Source organism: Netta rufina (assembly GCF_964035555.1).
Source record: "Netta rufina genome assembly, chromosome: 19".
NCBI classification, from domain to species: domain Eukaryota; kingdom Metazoa; phylum Chordata; class Aves; order Anseriformes; family Anatidae; genus Netta; species Netta rufina.
In genome coordinates this window covers 2810183-2835567 of record NC_140143.1, presented here as the reverse complement: position 1 = coordinate 2835567, position 25385 = coordinate 2810183, and the positions used below count along the sequence as shown (strand labels likewise).

Here is a 25385-nt window from a genome sequence, read left to right as displayed (position 1 = left end):
GGTAAGTAAATGTACTGCTGCTTATGCTGATGTGTTTCTCTCAGTATCTTAGCACCGTTATAGCAAGGCTGTCTTACTGTGTAAGCTTACTGTACATTCTGAAACTCTGCTAAGAAAATTGTTCCCTAAACAGAGAGTGGTGCATCAAGCGTCAGAGCAGAGGAATGGCAACTGGGAAACAACTGGTTTCCCCCCAGCCACAGGAGATGCTGGGGGAGTTACTGAAATGTTAATGTAAAATAGGGAAAATACCTGTTTATTTAAAATTCAGTTCCTTGAATAAATAACTGCCATGAAAGTGTAGAAGTTTCATCCTTTTTTGTTGACTGAGGCATGCTTGAAAGAGGAACCCTCGTTAGAAAGCACCGGGAGCAGTGAACAATTATTAAGTTGTAGGAACATGGGAGTTGAGAAGGAACCATGATTATTTTAACTCTGAGGCTAGTGAAAGAAACTGAACAAATTTAATGCCTGGACATGAGACTGGGCTCAGCTTTTACTGCTCTAACAATCGATATAATTTTGGATGAGCTGAACATGTAAATTAGGGCTGGATGCATTCGTGGCATGAGTGCACCGTCTCCATCATCTGCTGCTTTCATGCAGAGTTCTGAGTATCACTGGTTTTGGGGGAGAGGGCTGTGGTGCTCTTCAGTGCAGATTTCCTGGTGAGAGAGACCTCTCTTTGAGTAAACCATCTCCGTGAACTGCTTCTGGGCTTATTACGGGAATTTCTGAACACTGCTAAAACCTCAAATGCAGCACTATTGATCTGCAGTCAGAGTTCTTCTGAGTCAGCAGGGTTTGGGGTGGGGCTCGAAAATAAAGGTTAGAGATCTTTTTTGTTGGATTTGTTGTTAAAGTCCTCAGTCTTTAAGTCTTCAATAGCAAAAACTGTACATAATGGGGTGTAGCTTTTAAAGATTATTAGGGTAAAATGCAGAATTTTAGTTCTCTGGTTCTTTCTACATTCTCTCCTCCTTCAGGTTGCTTTTCCACTGTTACAGGTGGTTTGCTTTGTATGCCAATTTAGGCATATACATGGCAACCTAAAAACAGTGTAGTTACCTGGTCTTCTGAACTAGGCTTTTTTTGTGTGTTTAAAAAAAAAAAAAAAAAAAAGCTTGTTGTTGCTGTTATTTTGTTTGTAATAGGAGAGGAAATGTTGGTTGCTCTTTTCCCAGAAATTCAAATAAGGTCAAGAAGAGAAAATGATTGGTTTCTGTAATTCTATTCTAGTAACCAAGCTCTATCTCCTATTAGCATTAAATATCTGATTTACTCTTCCAAATACTTAAGTCTTGTCAACTTAGTGTGCTCCACTGAACTTGCAGCCAAACTGCAGTTTGATAAATCGTGTGTTTATTTAAAGCTTGCGATGACTAAATCTTTATTTGATGCTTTTCCTCTCCCTTCTTTAATTGATAGATTTTGGGAAAAAAATGTAGTGTCTGTGTTCCCCCAAAGCAACTAGAATTCATGTAGCTATCTTAAGGTGTCATCAAATCATGTTTTGGTTGCTGACATGGGGTTTTCATGGAAACCAAATAAATTGGTGCCACTTCCGGGCTTTAAAAGCAGTGTTCATCTGCTGTACGTTTCACCTAGTTTTCCTCCCCTCCCCAAAATAGTTTGTGGTTACTGTCCAGAATGTCACCACTTAGTGCCTCGAGCAAAGTAATCTCTCTCTGTGCCATGTTTCGTTTATACAAGATTAAGAATCTGCTTTACTTCAGGAGACCACATGAGCACTTGTCCTGTTGGTAAATAACCACTGCTGTGGTCCTCTTCTTGCAGGAAGGTTGTGTTACCCACAACTCGGGCTCCTCAGACAGGCATGAGCAAGGCTGGTTGAAATGAACACAGTGGGAGGGGAAGCTGTAGTTCTAATGTCAAATACCTTGATAAGAGCATGATTTAGTTGTGCTTTCTTATAAATCACTTGCGTGTTCGTGATAAAACGACTTGGCTTGACTTCCCTCAGTAAGGATCATAAGACTCCAGGAGGCACACAAGCTGTTTTGATTCAAACCTTTCTGAAAATGGAATAGTTGACAGTTATGAATAAAGTTATTTAACAGTCAACTTCCTGTGGTTTACATGCATTTCTGAATCAGGAGGAGGCTGGAGGGTTGCAGCTGAAATATATATGCCTCGCCTGAACAAAAAAGGGCATCTTTTACCAGCAAAGCGATTGCTTAAAATCCAAGATTCTAATACGGCTTACTTAAATCCTGCACTGGAGGTAGGAGAGCACAGTTGTCTGACACGGGGAGATGTCTGAAGCTAGCAGAGGCCGGTTGTTTCTGCAGCACATGTTCAGGAAGATGGCTTTGTCGCAGCGCTTGTTGTTTCAAGTTGCTGTATGGCAACACGTGCACAAGAAGTGTGTTCAGGCCCGCTACACGTGTGACTTTGCTGCTTGTGTTGGAGTCTTTGGGCCTGTGCTCGGAGCTCAGCGGGAGGAAACGAGCAGTGGACAAGTCAGAGGGGCTCGGTGCCGTGGTCCATGTAGCAGAACGGGTCGCTGGTAACCTTCAGCCACACCTCGGGAGTTTGCAGTTGAGAGCTGCTGACTGTAAAAATGACTTGAAAGGGCTCACCTGCATTAAAAAAAAATAAATTCACCTGGGGCTAATATAAGACCTTCCCATAACGTGAGTAGCACCATCTATATGATGTAATGTGTTCTGTGAACGTGTTCATGGCCCTAAATTTCAGGGGCTGTGCTCTAACAGTTGCCTGAAGTCCTGTGTTTAGCTTGGACGAGAAGCTGGGTACCAGAGAGCAGCTGGTCCCTACCTCATGTTTATATCAGGTATCAAATCAGCACGTGGTTTTTTGTTGTTTTTTTTTCCCCCCTTCACTCCTAATTCTCACAGGAACTTTCTGATACATTTTTTGACCCCTAAAATAGAATTAAAGATGCATTATTTCTGGCTTTGTGACTTGTTAAGGACCTCTGTGTAGAAAGAGGCTCCCGAAGTGAGCTGGCTGCATCGCCATGCCTTAACTAGATTTTTAAATTGGAGTTCGGTGCTTTGTGCTCACAGGAGGTGGGTTTAAAGACAACAGTTATGTACTGGAAAACCCAACTTCTTCAACGGAGAGAGACCTTGCAGTTCTTAAGCTGTTAGTTTTGTTTTTGGGTGGCTCCCCTGTCTCGCGGCTGGGAACGCTGGAGCACCGAGCTGCTGCTGCGGCGGCCACGTGGCAGGGGTAGGACGTGGTCAGCCGCATGGGAGCTACTGGGGCAGAGCGGGGAAACCCGGCTGCTTTTTTTCGAGTCCTGTCAGGTAAAACAGCTTGCTTACAGTTTGTCTGAAGGGAAATTCTAGAACGTGCCAGGTGGACGTTGAAGCCAACTGCCTAAATACAGCCCATGTCATCAGTTCACTGTGCAAGACCTCGTTCTCTATCTAGTATCAGGACAGTCAAACACCGAAACTGTCTTTGGACCTGCTGTCATACGAGACTGCAAATGGATCATCGTCTTACTCAGCTTTAATTGCTGGTAGTAAATCTTTGCTTGGTTTTCTTTTTTTTTTCCTGTGGGTTTCTCTTAATCATTACATAAAACATACAGCTCTCCAACCTCTGCAAAGCTATCTAAAGCCTTGCTTGGTTGCTTTGTAGTGCTGCCTTTTTAAAGCTTATTGAAGATGTGTCAAAACCCTTCAGTATTGCAGCAGTGCTCTCTGATAACAATCTGTTAATCGTGGCAGTTTGCTGTTCAGGAGTGTCAGTGGTTAGCAGCGTTTGGCCTGCAATGTGAAAATGTCCAGGTCAGGGAAAAAATTACCTCAAGTCAAGCCCCTGGCTTGCAGCTGTATGACATGGGGAGTGTCTGGGATAGAGGGAAGAACAGAAGATAAATTTGAAGGTCTTTTGAGTTCCTGATCACATACGAATTGATAAAAGCCGATGACTGAACAGCTTTTATCCTCAAGGATAATACAGGTCCAGTTTGCTGCTGATGTGGAGGAGGGAAATTGGTCTGTTGCTGCTGCTCTAACCTCACTGTGCTTGCAGCTGATGGCTTTTATAGCTCAGTCTCCTGAGTTTCACACCAGCCACCATGATATTTATCTGCTGTTGACTTTGACCCATGACAGCCTAAGAGCTGGAGCAGTCTTCTCAGCATGCTTTCTCCCCAGTTACTTTACTGATGTTGGATGTGTGCCCCTAGAGCACTACCATTGCTACAGGACAATGTATTTTGTGTGTGTGTTTTCTGGAAATCCCTTCTTTTGGGAAGCTGCTTCTGTTGCTTTGTGACCTTTCCAGGCAGTGGCTCGCTTGCATGCTTGCTCCAAGCCCTGGGATTCACAGGAGAGGTAGCAAGTTGTGCATTCCAGCACTGCGGAGTTAATGCTTCTTCAGGGAGTTAGCATTGCTGTAAGTAGCATGCAAAAAGAGCTAGGATTAAAATATGTGTATGCACACACACAGCCCTACAGCCTCTGAGGCCCAGGTATTCTAGAATGAATGCCTCCACTTAACGAGTCTGAAGTCTGGCCAATTCGTACTTACTCATGTGGGGGAGGAGGGTTCTCGGCTCCGACTAGAACCTAAACAAGAAATTAAATCTGACCTTAACTTTTATTTTGCCTTAACATTCACCTGAAGACGGTGGTTTTAGTACTTGGAAGGCCTGAATTCTGACCCTGCTACTCCTGTTAAGGAAGCTCTAAGCAGAAGTACTCCTGATAGATTTGTGCATCAAGCTTGTGTTTTTGTTGCCTGTGGAACAGGAAAGCGCTTCCACCTACGCTTTCTTTACAGGACTGAGACCAGAACTGATTTCTGAAGTGCTGGAAAAGATGTAGGTATAAAGTGCTCAGTGCAGTCATGGCAAGTGGTTGCTGCTGTGCCCCAGCAGTCTGGCCTGTGTTACCACTGCAGCTCATCACCGTAGAGAGAATAGGTCATGTAAGTCAAAATGGAAAGTAGAATAAAGTAGTAGATCGCTGATGGACTCTGTTCCTGCAGGTGTGTCGAGCACAAGGCACATTTCAGCCTTGTCTAGATAAAGGTTGGTGTTCAGAGTGCACGGTAAAGGTGCAGTAGCTGCCTGCACGAAGTGACTCTTGAATCACCTGCAAACCTTGCAAAGGGCATGGCTCAGGTGTGTGCCAGAACCCTTCCTGTGCTGTTACTTTACCCTAGCCTGGCACTGCTGCTTAGATGGCAGACTAATACTGAGATTCGATAGTCTTCCTAGATAAATCTGGCAAGTTCAAGTGAGGGGGAAATCATGACTGAGGTGTGACTGCTGTCCTAGTTCACTTGTCTGGCTTGGGGGTAGCTGCCCTGGTGCTGGATACTTGGTGGGTTTGTCATCGATGGAACACGGTCAGAATTCCTGCTCTGCATCCACAGAGTGCGAGCACAGATGGTTCCCTTTGAGTATTAATAACAAGCAAGTGACGTTACAGCTTGGTTAGCAAGAGTTTCCAAAAGGAATCACGTTTCTGCTTCTGTCATGAAGCTGAGAATCCTAAGAAGGTGGTACTTTGCTTTGCGATGATCTTAATTGGTGTATTTTGCCTGTTGCAGTTGAACTCAGGTCCAGCAGCATCCCTGTAAGGGTTCTTCCTTAATGTCAGCACCCTAACAGAGGCCTGGAGGGCTGACTGCAGTCAGGGTTACAAACACAAGCTTTAGTTGTGCGTTTCTGGAGGCATTAAGAACCGACCTTACTACTTGCAAGGTCAATGATGGCTTGATTTGGAAGGTAGGCCGTATAGTAGGTTTGATAACACGCAGTATTGCTGCGTGGAGGGAGCTCTGATTGCTAATCCTGAGGAAGGGGTTCTTGTCCTACTTGGTTTTTGACATGAAAGTTCACCAAAATGCTTCAACTGCTGTGGTTTCTCTTCTGCCCATCGTCTGTTGTGTGCAGGGGGAGTACCTGTATGAATGGGACCTTAAGGCAATGCAGTTATAAATTAACTTATCTCCCATGATTAATCCTCGCCTCTGAGTGCCTGTATGTGCAGACTCTTCAAAGGGCTGGAAGAATTGAATGAGTCTTTTCATAATGAAGGCGTGGTTGCTTCTTTGGTAGTCCCTATGAATAACACAGTAGGATTTACCTAGCGATTCTAAACTTGGAAAGAATTTAACTACCATCAGTGTGGCAGCCTATGCTTTATAAAGCTTAAATATTAACTGGCCTCAAATAACTTCAATTGTGCACTTAGGATTGCTGCTTAAGAAAAAAAAAAAAAGTATTTAAAGCTTCCAGCAGTTTAGATTCAGGTGAATTAACAGGACTTCAGAATATAAACCACTAGAATCAAGTGTTCTGCTTACTAACTAACCTTTCGCTTTGTTTTCTAGGGGGAATCTGTAAAATACTTTTTGGACAATTTGGATAAACTTGGAGAACAAGTAAGTTTGTGTTTTTTTTCCATTTGTGAGTTTTAATTGGTCTTTAATCTCTGGATTTTAAGTAGATGAAATGTAATTTTGTGTCTACTCCAGTAACTTTAGCTGACTTTGCCTGTCCCATTATCTCAGCAGATCATCACTGATGCGTCAGAAACACAGGGCGTTGTGAGGGCCAAGTGTCTTTGGCAATAGAATTTCTATGGAAATTGAACAAAAAGCAAGTTACAGATGTTTGTCCAGTCAGAGAATTGTTAAAGTGGCATTGCAGCATGCATTGATATCCAAAAATGGTGGTTGTTTTATTTTTGAATACCCACTTGTAAACACGAAGCTAAATCAGCATACAAATCGGGGTACCTTTCTGTAGTTAGAGTCAACAGATTTCCTATGGAATAAAATGTTTTTTCTCTGGGGAAAAAGCCGAAACTTCTGTAGAATACTTTTAGATAAAGTGCTGGTTACTGCTTCAATGATGAAGCTGTGTGCCAATAGTCATTAGTCTTGTATTGCAGAAACAGCATGTGAAAAATTGCCTTTAAAAGGGGATGGCAGCTTGAACTCCGTGGGGAGGTGGTTTCTCCATGGTCATTTCCAGCTGATGGGTAACAAATGATGAAGGAATCCAAACCACTTCAAATAAGTAAAATTAAGCGTGATGGAACAGGATTCTTCTTTTTCTCTTCAGCAGATAAATAAATTTTGAGCCAGCCAGTTCAAAGCAGACAAGCAGTATTTTTTCTAAATAGAGCACTGGTGATCATCTTATTGAGTCCATGCTCTTCCCAGGTATCTTGCTTGAACTCCAGCACTCTTTGAATTTTTATTGGTCTTGAGTTACAAGAGAATACAAAAACTGCATTCACTTTTAACAAACTACTTAAATTACCATTACTGGTGGGTTTCTCATAGCCTCTGAATCCAATGCCACTCTAATTTCAAAAATTTTTTTCCCCGCATATTTGTGCACACTTGGGTGTGGATCTTTGCAGCTTCTCATTCAGAGAAGAATCCTGTACTAGAAACTTTGATCTGTCCTTTGATTAAAGCATAAAACTAGAGGTCAGTAGTTTGAAGGACAAAATATCTATGTAGGTATGTGTGCACACAAATTGTAGCTCTGATACTGTTGTGGGAGTGCTGAGCTCTGAATTACAGCATTCCCAATTTAAAGTTAGACCAAATGCTACCGAGACACAAAGGATTCTTCAAGATCTGATTCAAAAATGTTAGGTCTTTGTGGAAAAAGCACTAGCTACGTTTTGTTACTGAGAGTGAAAGATTTGATAGGTTCTTCTGGTTTGTTCTTATCTATATGCAAGATTTGTCTAATGGTTGTTTCTTCAAACTGTATTAATGTAAGTATTTTACTATTCTTATCTGATAAGCGGATACAACTAGGCTGGCCTGCAACTAAATTGCTTATAAACAGACAGACCTCCAATTCATGCGCCTCTTGCCAAAAAGGAGCTCCCGTGCCTCATGCCAAAAAGGGAGCTGCTGATAAGAGCACATAGGGAAAAGAACTCACTGTTCAGATCTAATCAGCTCAGCAGAGTAAGAGTGGCTGGGGTCGGCTGGATTCCTTGCAACTCCTTGTGAGTTCCGCTGCCAGGGCAGGCTACACTTACTCGAAGTATCTCATAACAAGACATCGGTTTCCACGGTGTGGCTGGATCTTACTCATACCTTAAATGCCAATTTTAACTGGGCAAACAGTGATGTGATAGCTGAAATAGCTACCCGATAACCAAAAGTTCTCCTTTTGAAGAAAGCAGACCGTAGTGAATTTGAGGAGGACAACAATTTGGGAAGAAAGTGAAAGGTAGGAAAGAAGCTGAAGTCACTTTTAGGGGTCAGTGTCAGTCTGAATCCCTGGGAAGAGCTGATGCTTGTGGACAAGCTGAGCTGCACAGAAAGGAGGAAAAAAGGTGACAAAACAGTCAACATAAGTGGGAAAAGTATAGAAAAGTAGAGAGGATTGAGGTGCTTGCAGGACAAGTACAAATTAACATTGGAGAGACACTGAAAGGACATGGAAAATAATCCTAGGTGCTGGCCCAGGACTTACCTAGTGCTGCAGGCTTCGGACACAGAGCATGGGATCAGCAGTGAGCAAAGGGCTGTATCTGAACTGCTGTAGGAGCAAGCTGCTAGTATCCAAAGGATCTCTGCACGAGGGAGTAAAGAACAGGATCATCATTCAAAAAGAGCATTAAAGGGCTGGGAGATCTCTTTTGGAGCTGTTGTTTTTAGCCTCCAGTAGCCAAATGATGTCTCTACACCAAGCACTTGACTTCCAGTGCACTCATTTGCAGCCTGTTACATCAGAGTAGCCAATTATCGAGGATAAAACGTGGTAGGTTTTCTTCTGTGCATGTAGAAGTTGAAAGCACTTGAAAATGTTTTAGTTGTGGTTGCAAGTGTAGAAGGAATTTTAAATGAATAATGATACTCAAGAGGGAATTTGTTAGGAATTCTGGGATAAGCTGCTTTTCTTGAAAGCTTTCCTGAATAAATGGTCAGGGCTGGCTCCCAGAAGAGTCTGCTTTGTCCTCGTTCCAGTAGTGAAGACTATGTATATGGCTCTTCCTATTTGATTTTATTCATTTATTTACTTTAAGGATAGCAGTCACTCCTGAACTTCCCTAAGGCTTTCTGGTTTTGTTCTGAGACCTTGTGACCGACTTCCTGAATAAAAAATACATGTTCGTAAGATGGAAATAAGCATTGAACCTGCAACATTTCTCTTCCCAAAGTGTTTACAGTTAACTTTACTCAAAATATCCTTCTGGTGCCATTTGATAGTCATTGCTCTCTTCAGAGTCACAGGAGGGTTGAGGTTGGAAGGGACCTCTGGAGATCAACCAGTCCAGCCCACTGCCAAGCAGGGTCACTAGAGCACGTTGCACAAGATATTCCTCTGGTAGCCCACAGGATTCCTCTTGTTGGTCTCCCTCCCTAACAGTTTTTGGTTGCAAAGACCCAAAATAAACCTAACAAATATCAAAAATCTCACTACCCTTTATATTTGCTTCTTTTTTTGTCAGAAGAGGATGGAAGTATGTCTGGTGCTCATTTTGAGGAGAAGTTGGTGCTGCTTCACAGTTGAACTGCCTTACGGATTTGGGTGGTGCAGGCTCGAGATGTGTATTAGTTGGACAGCAAAAAGTGCAGGGTGGGGAGCCTGAGCTTCGGAGAACTGCTCTGTGATTGCAAGCTGTGATAAAAATACGGGGCTTAGTCCTGGGCAGCTCCAAATAAAGACTCAGGAGTTCAAACAAAACAGCCCAGCTAGTTTCACTTTCGAGCTTACATAGTAAAGGAACTTGATCCTTGAATTTTTGGAGCATTACACTTCCCTTATGACTTTTAAGTTGCTTTCTTAAGGCTGCGGGTCACATTTTTCGAGCTCCCTTAAATTTGGAATACTGGTATTCGAATTACCGTGTAGTTTGCCTTCTGCCCCCAGCTCCCAGGTTAGTAGTTGAATCAGCCTTTGTGGGCTATTGTCTTACACATCTTCATAAAAGCTTCAGGCTTGGTAGCTGGCAGTGCCAAAGGAAGGCCACAGATCATTCACTAAGAAGAGAGTAAAGATCCGGCTCCGAAACCCAAATCACTCCCTCTGAAGCTATGAGAAATGCTGGAAAAATGTAAGGAAGAGTTTCAGTAAGAAGGGAACAAGAAAGCTGTAGGCTTCGGCACCAACCAGCTGTTATAGGTGCACTTCTTAAATAGCACAAGGCTTGGGCCATATGGAAAAATGTAATTCTTAGAGTGAAGAAAACCCCAGTATGAGTCTTGATTTTTTTCATGCCATCAAAAGCTGACTAATAAGAATTTGTCGTTTCGTAAGCATCTGCTGACAATGATTGTGTAAAAACTGCAGGAACTCGAACAGCCCCTGCTTAAACAGCTCTTTTTTTGAGGCAGCTGTGCAGTATGCAGGAGAACATGGGGCAAATTGAGTGCCCGCAGTTAAAATAGGATAATACCACGGGTATTGGTTTGAGAAACCTGTGTGAGACCCCATTTGCTGCATTCTGGTGTTGGTGCCAAGCTTGTCCCCCAGATTTGTGGGAAGATGAATGAAGCAGAAAGAATCCAGAATGAGGGGAACTGGCGCGAGGAGCTGCTGGGACACCTTTCAGGGTTGTTCAGGGATGCTTCTCATGTGGCGAATGGAAAGCTTCAGTTCTCTGCGGGTAGCAAATGTTTGGATTTAACATGGGGTGGGTTTCCTGCTTTAGACTCTAGATCTTTACAAAATGCTTGGGTTGGAATAGAAATATACATGTGTGTACGTTTGTTCAGAAGCTCACGCTGTTCCCCTGCAAGCTTGCTCTTGATTGCAGGTCAGCTGGGATCATCATGCCTGTGCCTTGTGTCCTAATCACCAAACTCCTTTATTTTTTTAGGATTACCTTCCCTCACAGCAAGACATCCTGCTGGCACGAAGACCCACAAAAGGGATTCATGAGTACGACTTTGAAATAAAAAATGTTCCTTTCAAAATGGTTGATGTAGGTGGCCAAAGGTCAGAACGGAAACGGTGGTTTGAATGCTTCGACAGCGTCACATCGATACTCTTCCTCGTGTCCTCAAGTGAGTTTGACCAAGTGCTTATGGAGGATCGGCAAACGAATCGCCTCACGGAGTCCCTGAACATTTTTGAAACAATAGTCAATAACCGGGTTTTCAGCAACGTCTCCATCATTCTCTTCTTAAATAAGACGGACTTGCTTGAGGAAAAAGTACAAAAAGTGAGCATCAAAGACTATTTTCCAGAATTTGAAGGGGATCCCCACTGCTTAACAGATGTCCAAAAATTCCTGGTGGATTGTTTTCGTACCAAACGCCGGGACCAGCAGCAGAAGCCCCTCTACCACCACTTCACCACTGCTATTAACACAGAAAACATCCGGCTAGTTTTCCGTGATGTCAAGGATACCATCCTTCACGACAACCTCAAGCAGCTTATGCTACAGTGATGTGCAAAGAGACATTTTTATTTGAGTAACTATTGTGTGTTTTTTTTTAACTAGGAGTTTACAGCAGGAATAGAGAAATTCAGATCCTGTCAGACTTCTTGATATGTGGCTAAAAGCTGCTGCTGAACACATTATTGCCAATTTCTGCAGTAATTCAGGCTTAATCTCTACCAGTGTAGCTTCAAGTTGACTCAAGTTGTAATTTCATAGCAGACCTATGTCTAAGTTACCTGTAAAGTGATTAAATTTGACCTTTTGAGAAGAACATGTACATTATCCTAGAAAATTCATTCCACCTTCAGAATTCCAAGCCCAAACTTGAGTGAAATCGTTGCAGTTGTTAAGCTTTGGCAGTAATTTTTGGGGGGAGAAAACTTTTCACATTTGACTTCATAACGAAGACTGTGATACTGTAGCTGACTTACGATTTCTCAGGTCTGTTGTTGGCTAGAAAACCCACAAATCCCTTGCTGGAATCGTGTATTTGAAGCTAGAAATCCTGGGTGTAACGTACTTCCTATTCAAGTATAAATCTTTGCATGGGGTTTGACTAGGATACGCTTTAAAAATACTTAGGTTGGGAACTACAGACATCTGGCAGGAAGTACCCGTGCAGGCAGCAGTCCCGAGACGAGGGATCAGCGAAAGGCACAGCACACTGCTCCACTCCTTCGCAGCGTAAGTACTCCACGTCTCAGAGCCATGGCGAAGCACAGAGCACTATGAGATGGTCCTCCTGAAATTCAGATGTGGGAAGGGGGAGCAAGCTAAACTTGTATTTCTGATCTTCACGAGCCAGATGTTACGTGCAGGTACCTTACCGTTCTTGAAGCGCTTCAATATATCGCTGGGTTATCGTAGTGTGCCTCCTCTCAGTCGGTAAGCATCTGGTGATGGATGGAAGTACTCGCAGACCTAAGTGCCTCCTTGTGTTCTGTCCTCCTACAGCAGTTTCAGTGGCCTTATGAGCGTTTGTGTTCCCAGCAGAGGCCTTGTGTAGCTGACACCGTGAAGATGAATGTTTTTTTTAAAGGGAAAAACCAACATATCGCAGCAGAACGTGCTTCAGCTGATGAGGTTCTTTGGGAGACTTCCCAAATGGGGTCTACCAGTCCGAAGTGTACTTGAGCCAAATCCGTTGCACAGCATGCTCCCGAGTGCTGGCTGTGACTAATAATACTTTACCAAAAGTTCCATTTCAAATTTTTTTTGGGGGGTGGGGGTACCGTTGCCGTATGATTACAAAATAAGAAAATGCTTCTTGCCCAGAAACCCTCATGCAGCATGCATCTGAGTGAGCTCGCCAAGGTGCCAACGTGTTTTTAAGTAGTGCCGCTACCAAGTCTCCCCCAGGCTGTAGCTTTAGTCTGTTCAGCTTGCCACTGGCAAATTCCTGTGGATTGTGATGCTGGCCAATGTTTCCTTCAAGGAGTTTTTATTAACACGGCACGTGGGTGGCGAGAGGAGTGACGTGATATCCTCACTGCTTGGAGCAGTGTCCCTGCAGCTGTGAGCACGTTAGGACATAGGAAAACTGCCCATCGCCTGAACTTAGCCTTTCCTCACTGTGACTGTAAGTTGTGTTAACATCTCTGGACCTCATTCTCCTGCCTGTGGAAGGGGAATGGTGTGTTTTAACTTAGTTAAGTGCTTTGAAAGACTTCTATTCTTTTATATCATCCAAGGAGTAGTCATAGATTAGTCTGCAGTGTCTGCGGTGAGGCACTATTTTGGGAGGAAAGGGTTCTGAAAGGAGCTTTGGAGAAGTCAGTGCATAATCCTCTCAAGGAAGTCAGTGCAGCACTGATGTCAAGAGGATTAATACAATCTTTAGATGGGGATATTTAATGGAGATTTTGCCTCCGTAGCAGGCATGAATATGATTACTTTGGGTTTTGTCTTCAGTTCATATGTCAGCAATTCAAGAAGGGTGAACTGAAGGCCCTTAAATACCCTCCGTAGCCCTTTTTGAAGGATTGGGCAATGTGCACGTAACGAGGGTCCAAAAGTTCTCCCTTTTCCTCCCTGGGGAAGGATTACAGGTTGATCTGGCTGAGCTCTAAGTGCTGTGTGAGCAGGCAACAAACCTCTGTCCAGTAGCCTCCGAGTGTGTAACAAAGTCCATTGTTTGCAAGCAGAAGTTGAACAAACCCACACCCTTGGAGTGAGGGCAATTAACCATTGGAACAAATCAACAGGAGGAGTAAGAGACTTTTTTCTTTCCATTGCTGACAGTTGTTTGAACAAGTTTCTTTTGAAAAGAGACTTAAGTCTGCTCTAATTAAAATAATTAATTTGGAGAGGGTCTGTAGTATGTGTTTTGCAGGACGTCAGACTTGATGATTAAAGACTGGGTATTGGATGATGATGAATACTACCAGGAATCAGTCTAAAATCAGTTTTATGTGAAGTGTTGATGAATTTTTGTCTAGGGACCTGTTAATTTACTTAAAGATCCTCAGAACTGATGTCAGTCTAAGGATGTAATCAGTATCACCAAGGCACTGGACACTTCTGGTATTAGCTAAAGTAGGAAAAATACTCAGCAGGCTTCTCCCTGAACCAACACCAAAAAATAAACCCAACCCCTCCCTGTTTTTAATCCTTTCAGATCATTTTCCCTGTGAACACCGGGGCCTGCAAGGTAGTGAGGTGGGCTCAGCAATGCTGGGTCACTTCTGCCAAAGTCAGCCCTGGGAGATAAGCACTATGTGAATCTCAGGCAGCAATGAATTAATTTTAATGAACTTACTGAATCAAATCACTTGCCTTTCCCACTCCCACTTCTTTCCAGGGAGTGAGGCAAGCAGCCTTGCTGTAACTGTTTACATGGTTCCTAGGTTAACGTGCTGGGTAAACAACGTGAATCAACATCGGGCTTCTCCGTCTCCAAACTCACTATTCATTAGCTACCTGAAAAGAAGCACATCACGTACTGTTGTCTGTCTTTTTGATTTCATTCTAAATATAACTCCTTCATAGCGGGATTTAATTTTGGTACAAGAGCTGAAGGGCTGATGTCATTGAGCAGACTGATTTTATTTTTCTGAAGCTTGAGGCAAGCGAACAAGTCACACGTGGCTGGTAAGAGTCACGCTCGTTAGCGGCAGCCAGTCTGCGGTACGGAGGCAGGAGATGTTTCCAGTGAAGGTGGGGAAGCAAGGTTCACAAAACTTTATACCACTGTCTTGTCCAGTCCTCCTGTAGGTGAAGGTGAAATCGGTGTTTTTGGGACTGTTCCCGGCTGCGGTGCGTTCAGCTGCGTTGTCTGATACCTTCAAACTGTGGCTGTTCATCAGGGCTTTAAAAATTTGTACTTTTTTATGTCTTGTATGTGGGAGCATAAGCCATCAGCTTGTGTAAGACTTAAAGCTTTCTTTTGGAATACCCACTGATTTAAAAAAAAAAAAAAAAAAAAAAAAGATAAAAGGTGGGTTCATTGATCTCAATGGCTGTATATTGGACTCGTTTGTCTAGTAAGTGGCTTTAAATTCTGCCCATCAGAATTATCCTCGCAAATTGTTCAGATGAGGTGAGTGTTTCAAGCTTCGTGACACTTGGCTAATAATAGTATTTATGATCAGTTCCGGAGAGCTTATCAAACTGCTTCTGCTCGTCATGTTTAGAAGCAACTCACTGCTTAAAGACTGAGAACTGTACGCGTTTGATGTGGCCGTTGCCATCAGGAGACTCCTCTAGCTGTTTCTCTTCAAGGTTGATTGCAAATTGTTCATTTTCCGCCAGTAACGTTTCCTGTTCCAGATCGGAAGCTTCATGCCATACCGAATTGTCCACAAGTGAACTTTACAGGTCTTGTCTGTTTGATGGTACCATTAATTAACATAGTTGTTTTTTAATTACACAGCATTGCAATACAGTGCCATTTTGCAATTTCTTTGCATTGTACTTGAAAATGAATTGCAGACTATTTAAAACCGCTTTCCTGCGCTTCCAGTAGCAGTGAGAGCTTACCTTACGTGAAGCCTTTATGTAAAAATATATTTTGTAACAACCTCATAGATCTTTAACAAAACCAAGATTTGTATTAGCTTTGTATAAATGTTTGTGGCTTACACTTTTATATGTTTAACTTTTTATAAACTTTCCAGGGACTACTTTTTATTGTAAATTTTTTTTCTCTTTGCTTTAGTTTAAGATTGGCAATAAGTTATTTCTAAGGGATGGCTTAGAAGAAAAAGCATCGCTTCCTTTTTATAAAACGGTTAAATCAATTAGTTTAAAACCTCTTCCATTTGCTTGTACATCGCTCTGTACATACTCTCCAAAAGTGTTGCCTTTCAGCTATTAATATTTGCCTTGTGTACAAAAATTACTGACAATGAATAAACATATACAGCCTCATACTGGTATGATGAAATCATTTTTTGGATCTGTCCTCAGTGTGTGGAGGCTTTCAACTGACTTCTCTGTTACCTTTCAGCCACGTCTTGTGTTTCAAACAAAGGAAGTACCCGTGGAGGTCTCTGGTCCCCAGCAAGCTCTTTGCTAAGAGAGCTCGTGCAGATTCCTGATTGCTTTTCCTACAGTAAAAGTGAATTTGCTGAAGTTGCGTTTGGCAACCAGTTTGGTACTCAATATTTAAAATATTGATGACGCTTGTGTGTGTCAGTGTGGGTGGCAAGCCTCTGTATAAATCATGTATCTCGGTATTGCAGAGTTAGGCTCTTCTTTAATTATTTTTAGCTGTTTTCTGAATAAGCCAGCCTCAGCCTCCTCCAGAAACGGTTCGCTGGCTGTTCTGCAGCAAAACGTTGATTTCTCCTTGTCAGCCTTCATAGGCCTGAGATTTGCCTGGTGTGCTGTGAACATGAAATCTCTGAAAACACTCAGAGCAAGTCATGCTGATGTATACGGGTAGTTCTTCATACGAATATTTGTCCCGATAATGGTAATACATAAGCTGTAAAAGTTCTTGGGTCTATGTAAATCTTCTGTGGATTAACAGGAACCTGCGTTCTCCTCCCTACCTTCTGCACTGTGAAGAGCAGAATTTATGTATGGCAAGGAGACACCTCAGCTCTCTGAAACTGTGAGCGAGAAAACCCTGAAATATGACCGGAAACTTTACCCTGCTTTGCAGTGCAGTTTTGATTCTGGGTCTCGCCTGTTCCTAGAGCAGTTGTTTCTGAAGAACTCCAGCCCTATCACTCGATCACTTCCCTGCACCAAAATCATTTTAGCAAATGAACGGCATCGGTGGTGGTGCTCTGGTTTTGAAAATCAATCCAGGTTTGCTTGAAAGCTTGTTTTCTTACATACCGTGTTTCCTGAGATGCAGTCAGCTACCTGAGGAATAAAACATCCAGAACTTACCAGATATTTAGAAAATAAATCCAGTGTTACAAGAGTAATTGTTCAAGGTTCATGTAGGCTTCTAGTTAAGGGCTGGGTGAATAAAGCTGTCGTTAGGAATGCCTTTTCCTTATTGCCTGGGAGGGCCTTCTGAGGATTCATTGAGTGCTAGTCATGTAAAATGACTTTTCTGAAATATGCATGCTCTCGGTGATTGAAAATAAGCTCAGTTAGCGGAGCCTGGTTAGTAATGTTGTTCTTTTCAGCAGGAACTTGTGAATTCTGGTAACCTCACAGCACTGAGGGACCTGCAGCTGACAGTGCAAGGAGAGCCAGAGGAGGGGCAGGGAAGGACTTACTGGATTTCTGAGCAAGTGGAAATTTCTTCACTTTCATCAAGCTCTTGATTTAACAAAACACCTAATTGCACACGCTAGTGAAAGTAGGTTGGGTTTTTGAGCCTCTTCCTTCCTGTTAAAGCAACTCGGTGATTACACAATAACTGCCATAAGGGAACAAAAATCAAGAGAAGTTCTGCTGCGAAAGCTCCCTGCTGCCCGGGCTGGGCATGGCCATGGTTCAGAGCTGACCTTGGGTCCTGCTCCTGGTGGGGACCTGGTGGGTTGTGCTCAGCTCTGGGGCAGCTGAAGGGCTGAGTGCTGGAGGAGCAGCTGCCAGGGGACAGCTTGTCAGGGGGTAGGGGTGGAAATCAGACAAGATGTCTTTGGTGCAGGATTTTTTCCTTGAAAAAAAAAATGTAATTGCATCAAGTTACTTCTGGATGTCCTACCTAAGGCACTGCTCAGGTGTTTTCCACACACGATGTTTGTACCATATGTGAAATTAGTAAAAGTCCAGATAGCCAAAGTCCCACAAGGTCCTGCAGGAGGGTTTTTTTGTGCCTAATTTTAGATAATATTGGATTCTTTTGTTCTTTCTTCCCGTGTGCTTTTATGCACACTGAAAAATGAGGGGCAAAACATTTGTTCTTGCTGGATTGCAACTCCTGTGACTAGCAGCTGCCTGGGCTCTCTGATTCCTGCTTGCTAAAGCCAAAAGCAAAGCTCTCGCAAGACCACAGAGCGAGCCTCGTGCTCCGGCCTGTGAAAACTGCTGCGGCGGAGCCCGAATCCTTACACTTGAGTTCAGTAAACAAGTTGCGATGACTCGGAGATAAGGAATCAAAACATCCAGCAGAAACAAGCTGCGCGCTCGGCCGGGAGGAGCAGTCGCCGCCCATGCATGGAGCCGGAGGCGCTCGGGGCCAAGCAACCGCGCGGCGGAGGAAGTGGAGCGGTTTGATCAACAGCTGAGCCCTCGGCCTAGGAACGGGAGCTCGCTGTCAGCCGTTCCGAGCTCTGCTTCAGCACAACCTCCAGTTTGGGGCTTGGAAGATTAAAATTCAGAGGGTACTGCCTCTAAGCCCCAGGCTGTCCCCAGCAAGTTGTGTGTTTGCTGCCCTGCAGGCAGCGAGGGCTGCAGGGCACCGGAGGGTAAGGTAGGAATGTGTTTGTCAGCAGGCACAGGACGTGCATAAACCTAATTTCTCTGGCTGGAGGGTTTAAAATGTGATGCAACAGGGCCCAGTAATATGATGCTGATCAGCACAAACAGATTTTGTGTCGTTTAGGACTCAGGAGGAAGCCTAAGAGTCTGTGGACCCATCAGAAGTGAATCCCCCCCTTTGGATTCCAGCATTGAGCAGAGTGGATCTTGTGTCTCGCCAGCACAGAAGATGCGACTGTCCTCGTGGGCCCCTTCCTGTTGAAGTTTTGCTTACAGCCAAACTCCTGCTTGATTCCCATTTTTCCAATCCAGCACTGGACTAAACCTCTGATGTCTCTGAGCCATGTTACAGGCTCTGCCCTGCGTTCGCTGTCTTACGCTGCCTGCAGCCTGGAAGACAGTTAACTTCATGTAAAAGAAAGCCACCCCTTTATCAGATTCAAAGGAGAAGCAGTAGTGGAGAAAAGGGTGTGTGTTTTACCTTGAAAAGTCCCCCCCCCAGACTCGTGTGCTGTGTTCCATACACGACCTATACCACACAAGTGATGTTTGTGGCATGACACCAGCCCCAAACAATTTATCTCTAGCAACTCACCACATCAGGCTGTGAAGTCAGTGAGCACTTCCACAATTAGTATGTGTGATCAGCGCCCCTGACGGGAGGTTCAACTCTGTACCCGCAGCCTTTGGTTGGGAGTTGTTGTTTTAAGCTTTTATAGAAAGAAAAGGCAGTATCTGTAAACGATACAGATCTTTGTGTGGTTGCCTAGGCATAATGTTTTGCACAGTTTCTGTACGATCTTGAGTCTCTTACATTAATCCAAACCTAATCACGGAAGCAGCTACGAATTGATGGCCGTTCCTGGTGAAACCTCTCTTTTTCCCCGAAGAAAAAGAAAACAAGCAAACAGAACCTTCAAAGAAACCAGCATTTTCAAAGAGGTAAGATCAGGATTTGCATGGGAGCAAGTTGAGCGAGCCTTCAGCGGCGACAGCCTTCTTAGCTCATGTCTGGCATTTGCTAAAAATTGCCTAGAATTAAGGAGAAAACTTCCTCTTATTCATGCAGCAGACCCAAGCAGACTGTTCTTCCCTCACCTCTGCAATACTAAGGGAGAAATATTTTCTCCAGAATTTAGCAAATCCTAAATCCTCTTTTTGTTCCAAGCGAAATGTTGCCGTTCGTTATGCTTGTAATAAATCAGTGCATAATTATCTCCACTATCTTTTATTTGTGGATGCCTTTGAGGCAAGGGAACATTTTTTTCTCTGTACGAACGTCAGCAGTAAGTCACCCTGAATGTTTCTTTGTCATGTCAGAGCACTGATTGACACTGATTTCTTCCTTCAGAAACGAAACTCCGTTTGCCTGCAACAGTAGGATAAATACGGGGAGAGTATTTATACATTTGATATGCAAATTAATCGCCAAAAGTAGCTCCTCTCTAAGAGGCTAGCAAGGTAAAATGTTTTATATTTCCCTCTTAACAGAAGCAGGGATCAAATATGAAAGCATCTGGATGACAGCCAACCCTTTAGCTGGAGCCAGGCTGTATTTTCATTGTCTCCATACCCTGTCTCATTTGCTTTCAGCAAGACAAATGCCTGCGATTATGCCAGAGTCAGGAGAGCACAGGAGGAAAATACAGCCTCGCACCTCTGCTTATGGCTTTGGTGGTGGAAATCACCGCTTTGCTGCCCAGAGCTACTGCCCCAATTTAGGCAGCTTGGAGGACCAGCCTGTCCGAGGGCCAGTTTCCATCATTAGAGGTGGAGAAGCAGCTCCAGAGAGCAGTTCTCAGCCTGAAGCTGTGTCCCAGGTAGCTCTCCAGTCACTCCCCAGCGGGGCCGCTTTCTCCCCACAGCAGCAACCAGCTCAGGCTTCGTCACTGCACTTTCAGACACCTCGGGTGAAATGAAATCACCTCCTGGGTGCTGTGCTTCCCCAACAAATGTAGGCAGCGTGATGTTAGCATGTAAATTTTGGCAGAGCACTCTGCATCCTTGGAGGAAAGGATCTATTCTATTCTGTGTCTGTCTTCTTGCTAAGAATTATTTTCCGTACAGAATCCTCCAGTAGCTTCATGGCAGCATTTCACTGCTTCCGTCTCCATGTTCACTTTTCAACAGTCACAAGCCACTGCAAATAAATGGCTCCAGACCTTGGCAGTTGTGTAGGAAATAAGCCCGCGTTTTACAGATCCTTAAAAGCAAGGAAAAAAAAAAAAACAACACCATAATTCCTCGTTTCCTTAGCTGGAGCTCTTTGGATCACATATTTTTGTCTCATGGGCTAATTTTTTTTCTCCATCTTCCTGTCAGACAGGACTTCTGTTTGTGCAGGCGTCAGTGTTGCTCCATCTCCACGTCTTGCTCAGCATGGGTAAACTCAGACAGCCTGAGAAGAGCTCTTAAGGCAATACTTAGGAAAAATAGGCCAGAGCTGAAAATGTTAGGACGAGAACCAGCAGATAAGTAACATGCAGCTAGGTTGTTTGACATAACCAGTGAGATTATTTGCTGCTCTCAGTTCTGCCCAGAGCACTGGTGATGTTTGGAAGCAATTCACTATCAGCTGCAGGGAAGCACCAGCTCATGCCTCGCTGGGCCTGAAAGCAACGAGGACGATGGAGGTTGAGATGTCGGCGGCATCTGAACCACCGCTGTTTACTGCAGACAAAATCGTCTCGGAGAAGCACCGTGATCCGAGTGCGGAACTGGATTCCAGGACCGTCTGAGCACTAAATATAGCGGCCGTGCTAACTCAGCGGCTCTGGGCGCAGCAGATAACATCCTGCTTCGGGACGGCTCGCAGGAGTCAGGCGAGGGGAGGTGTGAAATTCAATCCCTGTCAGGGCACTGGCAAGCCGTTCTTGGGCATCCTGGGATCTCTCTCTTTTCACTGTCTCGGTTTATATCTTTTTGAAATGTTTGAGAGAACAATAAAAAGATTAGGAAAAATTAAAGGACATATTTTGGTATCGTGGGATAAATTCTTCCTTCATCTGCACATAGTGTCTTCCAACAGGCCTCTGTGATGTTTGCTAAAGCTTCTGAACACGGAAAACATCACAAGTGTTAAATATCAGACCTTTGTTTGTTTGTTGTTTTAATAAAAACACCCAAGGACTATTAGGCGTGTTGGGGAAGAGCTGCTTCTGGCAGGGGAATAGAGAGGGTGCGCCTACAAACCCAGTAAGCCCCGGGTAGCTCACACCACAACGTTCCTGTGCAAAGCTTCTCCTGCCTGTTGTAGGCAGGCCCCTGTAGGGTCCAATTCCCTCGGGACACCCTGTGGGGTGCCTCGTTGGCTGTGGCATTTCATTTCCTCATTGCTCCGAGTCCTACACGAGTCGTACACCTGTGACAGGGTGATGCTCTGAAGGTCCCCATGAAGCTCCCTTTTGCTCGCTGCTGTTTCCACGCAGCTCTGGTGTGTAAAGTTGCAAAGTGCGTGGTGTGGCCCTCTTTGTTGTACCCTCCTTGCCACCGTTTGCTCTGCTTGTGCCACCAAATTTATCGATTTTATCCACCCCGCTCAGGGGTGACCGTGCCCCGTGTGGTGCTGTGCTGTGTGTGCTGTGTGAACGGGCTGCTCGGGGGGGATTTGGGGGCCGCCAGCCCGGCTCAGGGGGCACCCCCAGTCCTGGGGACATCGATTTGAGGAACCAAAGCGGCTCCAGGCTGGCTGGGGACCGAGACCAGGGGCTTTTCTGAGGCACTGGGGGCCCGGTCCCAGCCCCGGCCGGGGCTCCGCCCGCCGCGGGCCCGGCGCCCCCGTGAGGAGAAAGGGGCGGAGGGCGGCCGGGAGAAGGCTCCGGGCCTCAGCCCTCGATCTCCGGCCTGCCCCGAGCCCCGAGGCCTCGCTGCGAGGAGCCGGGACCCGGCCGAGGCTGGGGCCCCGTCCCACCGGGGCTCGGCGGCACCGAGAGCCCGGGGGCGGCTCCGGCAGCACCGCGGCCTGCCGGGTTGACCTGGCCGCCCTGCTGCCGGCCCCGGAATCGCAGCGCGTTCGCATTGTTTCCTGTCTCGTTTTCACCGCTTTTTAATTAACCGTGTTCAGAAAGTACGCTCCTCCTCTCAGACGCCTTCCTGCTGTAAATATAGGCTGAAAATATCCAAAATCAGCCAAGGCCTGGCGCGCCTGTTTGCCTCTTCCTTCAGCCGGGGCTTCAATAAGCAAAGCCCTGCTCTGTCACAACAGGAGATATCCTGCATTGCAGGAACTGTTGGTAAATATCGTGAGTTTGGACCACTGCACGTAGTTATTTTATCCTTTAGCTACGGGTTAAGGTGGCAACAAGGTCCTGGGGTTGTCAGGAGTTGTAAAAGAGCGCATGTGTAGTCGGGGCATGTTACAAATGCTACACAACAGCTCTGTGTGTGTTTTTCTGCCACAAAATGGATCGAAATTCATTAAAAATTGAAATAAGTATTACAGCTCTGGGAAAAAGCTGTTAAGCAAGTTGGTTGGCTTATCCTGCAGCAAGAAAATTAATAACCTTCTGTCTTTTTTGGATCCCTCTTACAGGTTTGTTCGAGGAGTCAGAAGTTAGCACAGAAGATGATGTGACATTGAAGGAGTGCTGTGAAGCCTTCTCCAGAGATCTGACTGAAAATCCTGGAACCCATTCCAGTTTCACGTACAGCGTGTGCTTTTGGAGTAGATGAACACGCTACAAGTAGCCTACAGACTCCTGCAGGTACATAATGGTGACAAACTGATGAACAGAGGGAACTTGGGATTCTTTGTTAGTCACTAATCAGAGGGGAGATGTCTGATAAAAGACTTTTCTTAGGGCCTTGTACTGAAGAAAATAGGTGTGAACACAGTTTAGAGGCTGGTGTCTTGCAAGCCCAAATCCCAGCTCCTGCAGTTATTTGATTCTGTAACTTTTATTCATTTAAGTAGTCCCATTGCAGACAGCAGGATGATCTAAGAGCAGCAGGCTCATGCTTCGTGAGCTGGTTGAATTACTCCTTTACATCTGTGAAGTCCATGCTCTGTCAGCCACTGAGTATGAGAAATAAACCCCCTAAATTAATGCAGTGGATAGATAGATGTTTTGCCTGTTGTTGAGCATAATAATGTAGGATTTGTGTTCTTGTCAAACTTGGTTAGGTTAAGAAAAAATCTGGGAGAGCACAGTAATAAAATTTGCTGTTTGATCATTCATAATGGTGATTTTTTTGTGATGTGGTCTATTAGGAATTTTGCTGAGCCCACTTAGCATCTGTAGGATTAGGAAGACTTTTTTCCTCTAGCAATCAGCAATTGATTCAAATATCTAAATGTCTTACTGTCCTTTCTTTCTGCTTTTATAAAATAATATTTCAACGAGCTGTGAACCAAATAAAATAAAAAATAATTTTTAAAAGGGGTAATTTTTGTGAAGGCCCAAATCTGCAAAGAGGACTTGCACTTAAAAAGTCTCTCTTTGGAATATTATTGTATCTGAATACTCAGACTTTCCTGCTCAACAGCATGTATTTACATATGTAAAAATAATCCTGCATGTTCAGAGCTTTTCTATATATTTCTGCTTCTATCCTGAAAAAAGTTATTTATTTTTTTCCTGACAAAAGCCTTTTCATTGATTTTTTTCTTTTTCCCCCAGGGGATCTGTTGAAATACCCGAAGGAGAAAAGACAGCTGCTTTGTGTGTTGCGGGAATAGCAATGACAGAGCTTTATCCAGACTGAGTCTTGGAATTCCGTCTTTGGACAAGCTTCCTTGACAAAAGGTATCGTGTCTTACAGCATAACTTTGTATGTTTGAATACTCGAATGGCTTTCAAAATGTGAACAAACAGCTTAAGCTGGACCTGGTGATCCTTGTAGCTCCCTTCCAGCTGAACCATTTTATTCTGTTCTGTTCTAATAGAAAAAATGCCAACTCATGCTTGCTGTGTATGTGTAGTAGAAGGTGAGCAGCGATACTCAGCGCCTCACAGTTTGTTTTATGGCTCTGTGATTTTTAGAAGATGGATATATTTCCAACTCATTAAGTTCTAATCATTGGAAAAAGCAATCCCACAAGTGGTATTGATTCACTGTGCTGCTCAGGCACCCTTTCTTTTGCCATATTTCCCATGCAAATAAAATCCAGGAGGGGAATTCCTAACAAATGCAGGCTGCCGTGTAGCCTGCAACTGAACTTTTTGGTTGCAAGGGGAAAAAAAAAAAAAGTGTGTGTGTTTTTATATACTAAAAATCTTTATTACATGTGACCGACTGGATTTAAGTCTAATGTAACTTTGCTGTAAACTTAAAGGCACAGAGTATGAAAGGGCAGTAGGGGAAAGAGCCAGGCCCTCCGAGATCTCATGCCATGTTCAGAGCATGAGTTTGCCTCCTGGTCACAGCAGGATTCTCTGATACCTAAACCATGCCGGTCATAAATACGCTCTTTGGCCCTTCCCTCATAAAACAAAGGCTGTGTTCATTAAAGCTATCGAGGGATTGACAAAGCTCGACTTTGCTAAGGACATCGTGCTTAAAAAGTCAGATTCATACAGTGAATTCATACAGGGTACGTGGCTGTGTGGGTACAGGCAGTAGCAATCCTATAGTGACTTCAGTGAGAAATGCAGCTTTAAAAACAGCATGGAAAGCTGAAAAGCGATGATGACAGCGAGGTTAGAGTTCAGCATGCCAACTGCAGCCAGTCTCCAGGCTCACCTTTCCCGTTTGGTAGCGGCCAAGCCCAGCAGTGCCTCCGCTCCCACACTTTAGCAGGACCAAGCTCCCCAGCGCACCTCACCTGCAGCCCACGCTGGCTTTTTAGGCTGCTGGAGGTGGCTGCAGCCTCCTTTATCCGAACCCTTGGGGCTGCTCCGAGCTTCTCCATCCAGCGGGGGCGGCAGCAGGGGGCGCCCACGGCCCGTGCAGCCCGGTCCCAGCCCTGATCCCATCCCTGCTCCCCCCGAAGCCTGCAGCAGGTACCGGGGGCAGCCGGGGGCTTCGCCTTTGCCAGCTTCTCAGGGGATTCTGACTTTGGGAGCAGCAGGGGCCGGCTGGAGGGAAGCAGGCGGCTTTTCCGCTGCTGCTGTGCCTTTTTTCACGGCTCCTTTACTCCTGGGCTCAGCTTTGCTGCTGCTGAGGTCCCGCAAGGTGAGCTGGAGCCCGTTTCGTGGTAGGTGCTGTCCGTGGAAAGGAGTGGAGGAAGGTGAGGAGGTG

General features: G+C 44.7%; 1 protein-coding gene across 1 annotated transcript in view; it reads left to right on the top strand.

Moving 5' to 3' along the window:
* GNA13 (G protein subunit alpha 13) overlaps window positions 1-15741 on the top strand; it is a 29175-nt gene extending 13434 nt beyond the window's left edge. The window contains exons 3-4 of the mRNA XM_084298671.1: window positions 6346-6396; window positions 10815-15741. Of these exons, the coding sequence (XP_084154797.1) occupies window positions 6346-6396; window positions 10815-11387 (624 nt within the window). The 3' untranslated portion in view covers window positions 11388-15741. The remainder of the gene's footprint in view (window positions 1-6345; window positions 6397-10814) is intronic.
* Window positions 15742-25385: the final 9644 nt, after the last annotated feature.